This window comes from Lissotriton helveticus, chromosome 3_1 (assembly GCF_964261635.1).
Source record: "Lissotriton helveticus chromosome 3_1, aLisHel1.1, whole genome shotgun sequence".
Classification (NCBI taxonomy): domain Eukaryota; kingdom Metazoa; phylum Chordata; class Amphibia; order Caudata; family Salamandridae; genus Lissotriton; species Lissotriton helveticus.
Window position 1 is genome coordinate 713,304,303 of NC_136061.1, and position 14,504 is coordinate 713,318,806.

Here is a 14,504-nt window from a genome sequence, read left to right on the forward strand (position 1 = left end):
CAATCTTGTGCAGGTGCCTGATCAGGATAGGGTGTGTGACCATGTCAAATGCTGCAGAGAGGTACAGGAGAATGAGGGTTGCTGGGTCTCCTCTGTCAAGGATCATTCAGATGTTGTCTCTGTGGCTATGAGTGCTGTTTCTGTACTGTGATTGGGCCTGAATCTGGACTGCCGGGTACAGAGGAGTTCATTGCTGAGGTGGTTGGTGAGGAATTGGTTGATTACGGTCTCTAAGGTGTTCATCAAGCTAAGAACATGATGGGCTTCTCCTTGTAAAGAGTCTATTTTTCTACAGAGCCAGACAGACTCCTTACCATTTTCAACAGGCAGGCAGACTTCGAGGCACTAGGCAGATCCTCAATTGCTCCAGCAGAAAGTGCAGACTTCGGGTGATCTTCCCTCAACTTAAGGAGACTAGCAGTCAGCCAGACCTCAGCTCTGCTCACACAGCAGTATTTCATGTAGTCTATGGAGCAGTCCCTTCCTTGAGCATAAAGAATGTGGAACTCAAACAAGTGATTTGGCTTGGGTCCCACTTTTATACACATTTGTTGGCAGGGTATGGGGTTTCACTGTCTAAAAATTCAAAACGATTTTTGGGTTAGTCCTTATACTCATGCACAGACAGAGTCCTGCTACTTCTTATGCGCTACATGCACACTAACCTGCACAAGCACTCACCACACATACACACACAGGATGTCAGCGCAAGAATGTCAGCGCAAGGATGTGGGATTTGACATAACAGTGGAGCTTTACATGATAGGAGCCAGTAGGTCATAACCTCACTGACAGATAAAAATGTCTGCTCAATTTATTGAAACATACTTGCTATTTGGCATAGTAAAACACCCTGAGGGACATATTGCATGCATTTAGGGTGACATGATAGCTGTCTGTCACTTGCTAGTGGCTCCAGAGTAATATAAGTGGTCATTCTATGTGACATGCTGGCTAGATCTCACATAACAGTGGGCCTTGGGTGACAAACTGCAGATATTCTTGACTTACTTATGGTTATTTCTTAGATAGTGGTGGTGAAACCCTTGACATATGATGGTCATTGCTAGAATTTGGTAATGATAAATAGTGGATAAAGGCAGAATCTGTCCATGTTAGTGGTGTATAGCACTGCTTAATTAAAATGACAAAATGATGTTTAAGAACCAAATATTTAAAAAATAATGTCTGGTATTTCAGGACAAAACTACCTTTTTCAGCGAAAAGAGCAAATGTCTGTGAGAGGAAATTGAGTTTTGTCCAAAACTGAAGTATTTCATGCTAAAAGGTTTCATTTTCTGAAGATGCCAAGCAGATGTTTAGGACAAAAATACTTCATGTTTGAAATATATGTAAGAGCTGGAGAAAGTACTCACTCAAATATATGAGCTGCATACAAGAGAATTTTATGACCCTCCCATCCTGTGTGGCGAGTGCTGTGTGATAGAGGCTGGGGGTGAAAATTAGATTTGCCCTACATGCGGCCTTCTTTTGCTTATCCCACACCTGTTCTAATAGCTACAGCCTGATAAATATAATTTCAGTTTGTAATTATCTGATCATATTGGGAAAGAATATCAATGCCATTCAACAACTTCAGGCATTTTGCTCCCAAAGACAGGAAACCACTTTCTGCTCCTTATTCTGCAAGTAAGATTTATTTTGCTCTATATTTTTCTTTGTATGGTAGCAATGTACCACAGAAAGTATCAACATGCTTATTCATATCTATTTAAAAAATGCATGGGGCATTTTGGATATTTAAAGTCTTCACCTAAGTAGCAGTGTAATCAAGTGACAGCATTGTATTGGTGTGTATATACTATAATTTTCTAGATGTCTGAGGAAACAATTTGGAAGCAATGAAGCGTTCACAAAATATCTAACTAACTTCCTGTTCCAAAACACAGCTTCCACACACGTAGGGCCTTTGCAGAAAGAGTTCCAGCCCGTCACCCTTAGACAGATTAACACCAGCGCTGCACTCAAGCTGCGGCCAAATGCTGAAGGCAGTGTTAAAAGCGATGTTACAACAAACATATGGAAACCATCTCAAAGGACCGTCGAGCAGCAGAAAGGGATTCCATGGAGATCCTGGCTTTAACAAGTTGAAAATAAGGAGATAGAGGTCTAAAGAGTAACCCTATATTTCAAGTAAAATTGGGACTTTTGCCTGATCCGACTATTCTACCAAGACCTACGACAAACAAATATACAGTCTGATTATTCAGAAACTCCAAGTGTCCTAGGGCTTACAGAAAGCACACACAGTCCTGTGCCATAGTGATTAAGTAATGCCCGCAATTACTCGGACAGGGCTGGCATTGTATTTTGTCAGGGTTTTCAGGTTCGTTCCCATTTTTTAAATCAACAAATGTATGTTAAGTGAGTCCTTTTCAAATATGCTGGACGAGTTCTAAAATACACGGGGAGGGGGGTGGGAATAAAAGTCTTCTGTTAAAAACAGGCCACGATACCTATCTTTCTCGCTCTCTCTGCACTTTGAGAGCAGCTGCCATATGAATATTAATAAGCGAGATTTCTTGACTGATGCATAGGTAGCACATGCGTATCACCATACCATGAGGAGAGTGTTCCTGAAACTGCTTCGTTTGCATCGGTGACTGCCAGAACTAGCACCGTTAGTGAAGGGCACAAATGTATGCAGAACGTGTTTACATTTTCTGTGTATCTTCCCTTAACTATTTTTTAGCTTTCAAAGTATTTATATTAACTGTCTCATCGGTCCAGTTGTCTACTGTAGCACAGAGCAAGTGGAGGAAGGTGTCACTTCAGCACTACACAATAACCGTTTTAATTATGGCTAGGGTCAAATTAATGGAGACGGCCGATGAAACACAATCAGAAGACACTGGTGATGGGCATTGGCAATTTCCCAACTCAATAGCAAGGAGAGCTGCTGCACCGTGAACCCCAAGCATACGAAATTGGGGTCAAGGCTGTTTGGCAAGAAGACAGTTCCTTGTCAGAAAGAGTGCACCGTTTATTCCTTTTTTTTTTTTTTTTTTATTCCGAAATTCTTTATTGTATATAGAAAAATATAATTTTACATACAGGGACGAGGCTTATACATGAGTGGAAGAAGAAAGAAGAAAATAGGCTAAAGAGGAGAAAGGAGGAAATAAGGAAAGGAAAGGGGGGGGGCGGGGGGGAGCGGTAGTCCGTACTCTTGAGATCATTCGCCAGTTCGTAGTCTCATAGTCTCATAGTTCGTATTCCGTCCATTGGTGTTCCATGGCATTTGTACGTCTCTGTGATCAATCGTCTTGTGCCCCGCGCCCCGGGGGGACAGTGGAGAGAGATATAGATAAAGTAGGAGATGTGCACGGTGTTCTGTTATCACGAAACTATTTCAGCAAGCGCCCTCAGATGTATCTTGTTCACGCCTACGGTGGCTTGTGTGATGACAGGTAGTGGTCTAAGGACCCCCACATGGTCGACTGCTTGTGCGTTTTCGGTGTGTGTTTTGCTGTGATGTTGTCCGCCCCCCTGAGGAACGTGACCCAGTTGAGCCACGCCTGTGGAGCCGCCTTTGATGTGTCCTTCCAGTTAGTTAGGACTATTTTGACTGCGGCTGTCAGCAGGAGATCAATGAGGTCCCGGTCCTCTGTCTTTGTGATTGCCTGGGACGTGAACCCTAGGGCCAGGCTTGTGAGGTCTGTTTGTATGTCTATGCCTGTGATCTCGTGGATAAGTGTTCTGATCTTCCCCCAGAAGTCCTTGATTTTTGGGCATTTTAGTAGGAGGTGTTCTAAGTCTCCTCTTTCTTTATCACAGTTCCAGCACACGTCGCTGTCTCTAATGCCTACGGTGGCTAATCGGGCTGGTGTCCAGTATGCCTTGTGTATCAGCCAGAATTTTGTCTGGTTTAGCGTGGCCGTCACTTTTTTCCGACTCGTGGACCTCCATAGCTCTGCTTTAGCGTCCTCACTGAGTGCTTGACCTGCTGCCTCCCCCCAGAAGTTTATGACCTTGTCATTAAGTTTGGTGTGTTTGGGGCCTAGGATCTTGTAGAGGTGTGCTACCTGGTGTCCTAGCGTGTTCAGGCTGTTAGCCAGCTGTATTATCGAGGGTGTCTGGGTGTTCAGGTTCGCCTTCCTTATTGCGACTTTTATCTTCAGGAAGTTGTATAGTTCTACGCTGTTTAGGCTGTACTCTCCCTTCAGGGTGTCGAATGTTACATCAGCGCCCTTGTTCTTAAGGTCCCTGGCTGTGGATATCCCTTGGCTATACCAATCGTGCATGTCTAGGACCTTACCCCTGTATTTTAGGGATGGGTTGTGCCAGATGGATTCAAAGGGCCCTCCTTTGATGCTCGTGTTTAGAAGTTTGTCAATTTTCAGCAGAGCTCGTTTTGTGTTTCTGAGTACCGGGTTGTCTTTGATTGCCGGGTGTTTGGTGGCCGTGAGGAGGGTGATGGGTTTCATACCTTTTAGCAAGCCCTGTTCGAGTGTTAGCCATGCCGGTGTGTAGTCCTGTCTTGGGTCCAGCCAGTGCAGTCCCTGTCTAGCTAAGCACGCCTCGTGGAATCGTTTGAAGTTTGTTATGTTTAGCCCCCCCTGTTCCTTTGATAATCTGAGTTTTTGCATGCTTATTCTGGCCCTCTTCCCTCTCCATAGGAAATCGTTCAGTATCTTGTCTACCTTCTTGTGGAAGTCATCTGTGTTGGTTAGGGGTAGCATGGCTAGCATATAGTTCACCATTGGTGTGAGCATCATTTTTATTGTTTCTACCCTCCCCCACCATGTTGTGAACTTGGGTGACCACCCGTCTACTTTGGCCTTGATTTTCTGGATTATAGCCTGTTCATTATGTTCTAGTGTTGTGCTCAGGTTCCTCTCAAAGAGAATGCCTAGATACTTAATAGGTTTATTTTGCCACGCTAGGCCTGACGTTCCTAGTACTGCACTTGTTGTGTGGATGTTTAGGGGCTTGCACTCTGATTTGTCCTTGTTGAGTTTGTACCCTGAGACCTGGGCGTACCTCTCAATTGTGTCTGTCAGTGCCTTGATAGATCTCTCAGGGTCTTCTGTCATTATTAAGACATCATCTGCATACGCCGCTAGCTTAAATTTTTCTCCTCCTATTGGCACCCCAGCTATATCTTCGTTCGTTCGTATCATTGTTAGGAGCGGTTCTATTGCCAAAAGGAAGAGGCCAGGTGAGAGTGGACAGCCTTGTCGCGTACCTCTGCCCAGGTTTAGTATGTTTGAGGTGCCGCCGTTCACTACCACTCGCGCCTTGGGGCTGTTGTAAAGCGCCATCACCATCCTCCTGTAGTTGGGCCCTAGCCCGAATTTCCCCATGCAGTGATCTAGATAGGGCCATGAGACTCTATCAAACGCTTTTTCGGCTTCCAGGGCTATCATTACGGCAGCTTTACTACTCTGGGCCGAGTGGTTGATTATATGGCATAGTAGTCTGGTGTTGTCATGGGACATGCGGTTTTTGAGGTATCCTACCTGGGAGTTGTGTATGAGTTTAGGTAGGTAGGCGTTAAGTCTGTTGGCTAGTATCTTCACGTATATCTTGCAGTCTACATTTATGAGTGAGATCGGCCTGAAGTTCTTCGCCTCTGTCGTGTCCTTCCCTTCCTTTGGTATGACTATTATATTTGCCTCAGCCATTGATGGGGTCATGCGTCCTTTGTGGACGCACTCCTCAAATACCTGTTTCAAAGTGGGTTGGAGTGTGGTCAGGTATTGTTTGTAGAACCCTGCTGTAAACCCGTCAGGCCCTGGTGCCTTGTTTTCTTTGAGGCTGGCCGTGGCTTTCCTTATCTCTTCCTCTGTGACTGTTAGCTCTAGGACGTCTCGTTCTCGGTCTGTTAGTGTGGGTGTGGCTATGCTGTTAAGGAGTTCCTCGCCCCCGTCCTCTTTTAGCGCGTCATCTCTTGTGTATAGACCCTCATAGAAGTCCCTGAAAACCTCCAGGATGTCCTTATTAGCAGTCTGGGCCTTGTTGTGTTTGTCTTTGATTGCCCCAATTGTGTGCTGCTTTTGTTTCCCTTTTAGGTAGGTTGCTAGGTTTTTCCCCGCTTTGTTGGCAGTGCATAGGTTGACTGATTTGTATTTGTTGATCCAGGTCCCTGCTCTTTCGCTTAATATTCTGTTGAGCTCATACTTCAGTTTGGTTAGCTTTGTGAGTGTGTTGTTGTCTTCTAGGCTGGCTATGTGGCTGTTCTCTAGTGTTTTGATCTCTTTCTCCAGGTCGGCTATTCTTTTGTTCCTTGCTTTGTTCATTTTCCCCTTTATTGTCATTACTGTCCCCCGTATGGTCGCTTTTAGGGCGTCCCATAGTACCTCTCTGGGTGTTTCTGGTGTATCGTTGATTGTCAGATACTCTTTAATTGCTGTGTCTATCTCTGCCCTCGCTGATGTGTGTTGAAGAAGGCCGTCATCGAATCGCCACCTGCGTGTTGGCTTTTCGTTGTGTCTGCCTGATAGGGATAGGCTTATATGTGCGTGATCTGATATTGTTCTGGGTCCTATCTCTGTGTGGTCTATGAGGTGGGTGTGTGTTTCTGACATTAGTATATAGTCTATCCGACTGTAGGAGTTGTGGGGGTTGGAGTAGAATGTATATTCTCTGGCGTCCGGGTTGCTTAGGCGCCACGGGTCCTTAATCCTCAGTTTTGAGCACAGGTTTCTAAGGATGTTAGGGCCAGTGGTTGGGTAGCGTCTGCCGGGGTGCTTGTCAATTGCTGGGTCAAGAACTTGGTTAAAGTCTCCGGCGACGATCAATAGGTCTTCCATTGGTAGGTTGTGTAACTGGGCACCTATCCCCTCCCAAAATTGTTTATCCTCACTGTTAGGGCCGTATATGTTCGCGACATGGTAGGTCTCTCCTGCTCTCTTGAGACTGGTCACTAGTGTCCTACCCTGGGTATCTGCTTGGTAGCTTGTAAGAGACAGGTTCGAGTTTTTGCTGATTAGTGTTATTACCCCATTCTTTTTGTTCTGGGCTGGAGATCCCACCACCTCCCCTATCCAGTTAGCTCTTAATCGCGGGATGTCTGCCTCTTCTAGTCTGGTCTCTTGGAGCACGTAGATGTCACTTTTAAGTTTCCTTAGGTGTTCGAGCACCTTCCTTCTTTTTACAGGGCTATTCAGCCCCTTGACATTTAGGGAGACTATTTTGATATCTGACCCTATGCTATTCTGGCCGTTATGTGTCATTAATGCTGCTTTGTGTTCGCTGTGCTGGTGGGCTACCATTAGGCTCTTTTGCTCTCTTCGTCATGTGCCTATTCATGTCTTCGGGTTTCACTTTGCTCCTACTTGGTGCGAGTGTGAAAGAGAAGTAAAAGATGCAAGAGTTGCAGAGAAATGAAAGATAGTCAGTAAGCCCATGTATAGAACCCCCCCCCTCCCCTTTCCCCCCCTCCCCACTCCCCCATTCTCGCCTTCCCGCCCCCCTCCCTCCCTTACTTGCAAAAAGGGTGTGCGACGACAAAGTTCCTCTGCCCGCATCATCCCTGAGGTAGAGTTGGTTTCTTCTTTCGCTGTTGGTGTGTCTCTTTGCTCGGGTCTCTTTATGCCCTTCAGTCTCTCTATTGCCGGGGCAATTCCTTGTCTTTACATTGTGAGGTAGATACGCTGTTCTGTGTTCCCCTGCTGAAGCTTGACGTGTGTCTCTTACTCCGACTGTTCGTTCAGCGGCGACGCGCTCCTCTTTGCTGCCCCTGGGCTTTTGTTCTCCTCCATGTCCTCCACTGCTGGACCTTGCAGGTATCGTTTTAGAGCCTCTGGGCATTCAAAAAACATCGTCTTCCATTTGTCTGTTACCTTGAATTTTGTTGGGCTGACGAAACTGAACGTGGCTCCTCTTCTCCGCAAGGTGTCTCTTTGTGCCAGGAAGCCCTTCCTTAACTCCACTGTCGGCTTTGAATAGTCCTGGGTCAATACTATCTTGTTGCCGGCCCACGTTAGATTCAGATTTTTCCTGGCGAAGGCGAATATGGCTTCCGTCTGATTTAGTCTCAGCGGGTTGCAGATTATCGCTCTTGGGCCTCTGCCTGTGGCTGGTTTCCCTGCTGGTACCCTGTATGCCTTTTGTACCTCGAAGCCTCTTTGGAAGGTGATACCTGTAAGTTGTGGGATCATCTTCTCCAGCATGGCGGCACAGGAGCCTGCCTTATCTTCAGCACCGTTTATTCCTGGTCTGAGATATCTGCTTAGTGCTGCTGCTGACTAGGAATTTTATTTCGTATTGAGTATTCAAACAAATCATCTGTGTTTAACATTTCCACCTTCCATTTATAACGCAGCACTTTGTGTGAGTACTTGACACACAACAAACACTGGTCTCATTTCAAAGTCCCACTAATGGCACAAACGGTTTAAAACAATAATAAAACTAACAAACAACAGTTTAGGGAGTAGAGGGGATCTTGTGGCCCATGACAATATAAACTAGTTAATAATCCCCCAAAAAGCATGATGTTCCCAATTACACATGGTTGCACTCAAGCTACATCCACAGTCAGTCTTTTACCTACAGGGGACTCTTAAGTAATCTCGCTATACACAACCTACAGGAGACCAATCACCCCATAACCAAACTTCTTTATTGTGCAACAAATAGGCAACCAATACATAAAGTTATTATTTATAAATATTTACGATTACCACTGATTAGTGAAAAATAGTTGGCTATGCACTCATTATGGAATTGATTTATTTAATAAAGGATCAATTAGAAACCAAAAGTAAATATCACGGAATTTAAAATAGACAAAGACGTCTATATCTTTGTAGCCTGATGATCTCATTGCACACTCAAAAATGCTGCCCACAAAAGACAGGCAGCTTTATAAGTGCCTTACTCAGTTCTCATCCGCAGACTATGATAATTTACTGCTTGTTCTTTACTTTCACTAATTCCCCCATTAGAAACCAAGTTCTAATGGTTCATAGTTTCTCCCAACCACTTTTCAATTAGTACAACCGAATATTTACCAGTGGTTAATTCGGCATTCTCCCCAAAAGCCTAGAAATTCCTCAAAAAAGGCTTAATTTGAACATTTACTACTTCAAACTAAAATCTCAAAACCACTTAAATTCAAGATTTAGGAAGAGCACACAACCATAACTCTTCATCAACCCGCTAGTTTTCACCAACCCTAACAGTCCTGTTTCTATAGGGTCCAGCCCTTGCCCCATACCTGCCCCCAATGATGAGTTAAAATGTCATTTGGGCATGCCCTGCATGCCATATTAGATGTGAGGTTGTGAGCAACCACTACTATGATTTGACTTACCAAACAGTAACCCAGCGGTTCTTTCCTTACTAAATGGGGAGAGGGAACTGTAGGTTTGGCAGGATGAGAGGACCATCACTAAACGGTGTTCATCCCAGTTTGCCTAACTCTAAATAAGGTCCTTAGTCTCTTTTCCGGTGATCAGGCTCCTGCAGAGGGCTCAGGAACGAGGCTGTAAGAATATCTTTTCTCAGTGTCAGGTTGCCTCAGCGGGGTTAGGCAGGAGACTGTATCTGACAAGGGATCCCCAGGATCTAATATGTTGTTTAGGTGGTGGGTAGCCATGAACACTGGTGGAAGAAACTGTATATGGGACCAACCGTCAATCCGTAGCTAACTAGGCTGTGCCTTTTCTGGGGAGCTTTGGGTCTTATTCCAGACCTCTATAAGTCATAAAAATAACTAAGTCCCGATATTTGTTGATGTTGGGAAAGTCATTCGAGGTCTGTCCTTCAGTTCGCAGGTCCTTAGGAAATGATTTTATTGTCAGGTCTTGCTATATCTAGGGTTGCTAGAGGACCCACTGTAGTCCACGCCCAACTGGGCCTCTCGCTCACGATGGAGCCATTCTTTTGCCTGTTGTGCCCCTGGGGCAGTTAATAGCATGTCAGCAAGCTGACCCTTCGAGAGAAGTTCAAGTCCCAGGGAGAAAGTGGAGGGTCTATTCAAGGACCTCAATCCAAAGTGACTGGAGTCAGGCAAAAACTAATGTCTGAGAGGACTCTCTAGGTTAAAACCTATGCCACTTTGGACCCCTCATGGCATCTTCGTGTGAAAAGTAAGGCTGTTCTTCTGCATCTTGGTGATACAGAGGGGCTTATTCACATTGGTAAATCTACACACCTAAATTTACTTGCATGCTTTGTTGTTAATTTACTACTTCTGGCTAGTTATCATTTCTGAGTGATGATTTACTACAAAGTGGAGTACATGTTTACATCCCTGAGACAGGAAGGAGCCAAATTTATGAAGGTAAATTGATTGCTAGTCAATTTTCACATGTAGGCGGAGTTCACCACCACTGGGGAGGAGATCGTTCTTTGGTAACATATAGAGAAAATATTAAAAATTACCAAAAATATTTTTATATATAATGTAAATTAATGTTTTTATTTATTCTAAATGCAGAACAAAATAGAAAAATGTGCTAGCACTATTTTGAATTAGATATTTATTAATTTAAATATAATGCATTACAATTATTTAAGGTGTCGTTTTAAAAAATCCTACCCAAAATAAAATGTATATATTTAGGTATTATGCATTACAAATAGCAAAACGTGATTGATATATATATATATATATATATTGGATGACAAAACAAGTTTGAATAAGCGATCCCACGCATGGATGGTCCTGTAATCATATACCAAATTGAAATCGGCAATGTATTTAGGTCAGACGCATGCCCCGCATTTAAAAACGTTTTTAGCACTATGTCTTGGCTCAATTCCATCAAATGCTGACCAACCAAGCTGGCAATGTAAATGCCTGAAAGTATGCAGTCTTTGCAGAGCACTGAAGCAGGATCTAATTCACTTAATTTGCGTCTGCCCTAACCTAAAACCATATCACCTATTGTTATAGAAAAAACTTTTAATATAAGTGGTATTCGATCCTGCAGAGCAGCAATATTAAAATGCCTTGATCCAAATGATCCACACCTCAATTGTAACTTGGTACATTTTTTAACCCTGAATTCAAAATGGCTTAAGCCCAGTCCAAGGGGAGATACAGAATAGCAAATTAGAGGGCATATTTCTTACAATGGTCCTCTTCCAGTCCTGACCAGTTTTTATGGTTTTACATCAATATGCTAAAAGGCCCAATGAACTGAGGCAGTAACTCTATTAGATCCCCTTTGGAGTCTGTGCTTCACAAAGCAGACTATGTTGACCTGATTGTATTGCATTTTGTCACCATTTATGTTTAAATGATTTGTGAAACCAATGCACTGTGAATCAATTGATGTTTTAAAAAAATAATTTTTTTGTACAATTCTTTTACATTTAGGATAACTATCTATTGCATATTGTTATGGTTTTAAGTAACTAAAACAATAAAGGATTTTTAAATAACTATATATATATAAAGATTATATATACATTTAATACAAATTAATTTAATTTCTTTTGAATATAGTTACATTTATTTGTAATGGTAAAAATGATATTTTATATCAAAATACTTATAAATATATATGCATTTTTTTCATTAGTTATATATATTTTTTAAGATGAAATAAATGTTTTAATTTCACCATCATTTCCTGGGGGTTCTATTTTAAGTCCCTGCCTTTATAATTTACTTTGGTAAGAGTTTTTCAATACCAGTGATTTATACCAGGTCTGAGCTGGAGTACATTAACTCCTATTTGGGTTCCTTTTTTTTTGTAGTGAGTGTAGAAGTGCAGTTTGTGGGTAGCAATGGCTTACTCTTTTGTGGGTGTGTATTTCCCTCCCTAAACCCCTTCTTACACCCCTCCTAGAACCCCATCCATTTAACATTAAGTAATCCCGCTTTTAAGCTACTCCAACTGGCCTGCCCCACATTTACTACTAAGATCAAACTTACATGTGTACGGTTCTGCCCAATGAAAAGATAGGCAACTTGGAGATGGAGATTTCCACTAATTGGTTTGTGAATTGCAGTTTTTAGTAATTAGTACTGTAGCACTACTTTATGTACTCCAAAATGCAATTTGTGAATCTGGCCCTATGTAATCCTGTCCCTCTCCAAAATGGCACATTCCATCTAAGTGCTTCATTGCCCCTAGCGGGTGCACTTAAGGCTCAGTGGTATATGCAGCAAGCGTCATTTTCTCTTGGAACCGCTCAGCATCTCTATTTCGATTACACAAACAAGCTCCAAAGTGGACATTTGTTATTGTTGAACAAACTAACAAAGTGGCATTAATGTATTTTCCTGCTGGGTGCTACCTTACCTCTTATGCAGATCTGGGCAGGGAAATCTAGATACGGCTCTTCCTCACTAAATAGGATGGAGGGAAAAGGCACTATGACCTGGCAGCTCAGGGGTAGATAGCGTACCAGGTCAAAGGTTGGCCCTGACAGACCCAGCTGAGAAATTTTAAGTGAGGCATTATCACTGCAACCATGGTGTGGCAGGTGAACCACCAAGTAATGACAGCATTTTAGTAGAACACTAAGGACCTGATTATGACTTTGGCGGTACGGTACTGGGTCAGGCCCGCCGCCAACGCTGTGGTCAGGGCGCCCGCCACATTAGAAGTTTCCTCCTGTCTGGTGAGTCCCAAAAACAGATGCTACACAGCATGGACTATAAAGTCCATTTAATATTTTCAAACTTTTCTCAGGGGGAAGAAGTCCAGCTTGTTTGCTCTGCCCGTTTGAGGTAATTCAGGGCCAGTATTAGGCCCAACCACTCTCAAAGATTTCCAGTCGCCACACTGACTATATACAATGAAACAAAAACAGAAACTGCCTATGGTTGTTATTTAGTGTTTTATACTAAAAACTATTTCCTGTAGTAAGTTGTACTGTGCTTCTCTTCATTTATTTGAACATTCCTGGTATTTTTAATGGCATTAGTCTTGTGAAGCTCTCTAGCTCAGAATGCTGCCGGAGTGAAATCTTAGGCAGTCGGTTGGATACCAGCAGTGGTACACCGACAAGCTTCACCTTAGAAGACAGCCCCATAGTTTGTCTGGCACTCCCTCCCATACAGTGATTATCGGTTATTCCGCAGTCCATTCGAACGCTGCGCTGTAGTGTGTGCTGTTGCGCCACGACACATATAGCAACCCATTGTGCAAAGATGTATTATTCTCTCAGCATATTCTCCGTTTGTCGGGTGGTTTCGAGCCTGGCTGCCCTGGCATCGCAAGGGTCTTTTGGTAGAATTTCACATTTGGTCAGGTTATCTCCTTTCCGATAAGCGTACCGATGCACGCTGTATGGATCTGATCTCGGCGTGAAACATGACCGCATGTGACGTCCCCTGAGACCTCCGGACCGCGGATATCACAACACGCCGCTTTAAAGCCTCAACGGTGTGCGGTCCGAGTTCAGTTATTTAACCCACTGACAGACCACTCCACCTGACGGACAACACACGGCACTGGTGTCTGTAACCCAGCGTAGCTCACAACGAGCCAATGGGCAAAGGCATCGTCAGGGGAAGCAATGTGCACAAAGAGGAACCATCTGCAGACGGGATAATTTATACAAAACGGATGCCGGTTGTTTATATTTCATAATAAATGGGGGAAATTACAGGAAACTAGAAATAATGAAATGCATAGCTGGAACGCTTACACGTATAACTTGCTACACTGCATGAGATACATACATATATATATTTACTATATGGAATTAAGACAGTTGCGCATGCTTATTTTAAGGTTAGAATAGAGTGCGAAATTGTAGCTTTCAGAGATTCCCTTTTGACCATTTTTTTAATTAAAAGTCTCACCTTGTTCTGGACGAGTAACGGCAAAGGGAGCAGGAGCAGTGGCAGCAGGAAAGTGATGACGACATCTTTAAGCTGCCACAGCCGCTTGCAGACGGCCAGGGCCATGTGGAGCGAACGGACGGAAGGATGAGGGAGTCCGTGGCGGCAGACAATGAAGCTCGGAGCCCGCAGCGCGCGGCGCCCTCACAGCCGCAGTGCACGCGCTGCAGCTCCAGTCCCGCCAGCCACCCAGCGGCGTCCGTGCTGCTCCCTCCGAGGTTCTCGGGTGAGGCGTACTCAGCAGTCCCCTCACCTCCTCGGCATGTTTGAACGGAGCAGCCCCAAGACTCGGTTCAGGCTGGTGGACGGTGTGCCCGCCGCGGGGGTTTGCCGCCCTGCCCCCATCCGCAGCCTGTGATTAGCACGAGAATCAAACAGAGCTGCGGCATCAGCCAACACCGACATTTACATGTCTTTAGCAAAACGTCTTACGAGGCAGACACTTTGCAGCGTCAGGAGACGCTCACAATTTACATTACAGCGAAAATGGGCGAATGCTGGTATCTTGTGCACTGCTCACAGATAACCTACCCTCCATTTCTGACCCTGCATTTTGGCTATTGTTACGGAATAGAATTCCTCATGCGTTAACCCCATAACTACTGCTCTCCCCCACCACACTGTGACCACCCATCCGTAATTTTCACGGACTGTCCGTGAATTAACCCAGTCCGTTGTCCGTGATGAAGATTTCGACAGGCGGCATTTGCCTGTAATTTTAAGCCTT

At 44.1% G+C, this 14,504-nt stretch overlaps 1 protein-coding gene across 1 annotated transcript in view; it reads right to left on the bottom strand.

The window, feature by feature from the left end:
* LOC144822877 (solute carrier family 13 member 1-like) overlaps positions 1–14,190 on the bottom strand; it is a 701,886-nt gene extending 687,696 nt beyond the window's left edge. Inside the window, exon 1 of the mRNA XM_078680852.1 lies at positions 13,739–14,190. Coding sequence (XP_078536978.1) covers positions 13,739–13,843 — 105 coding nt within the window. The 5' untranslated portion in view covers positions 13,844–14,190. The remainder of the gene's footprint in view (positions 1–13,738) is intronic.
* Positions 14,191–14,504: the final 314 nt, after the last annotated feature.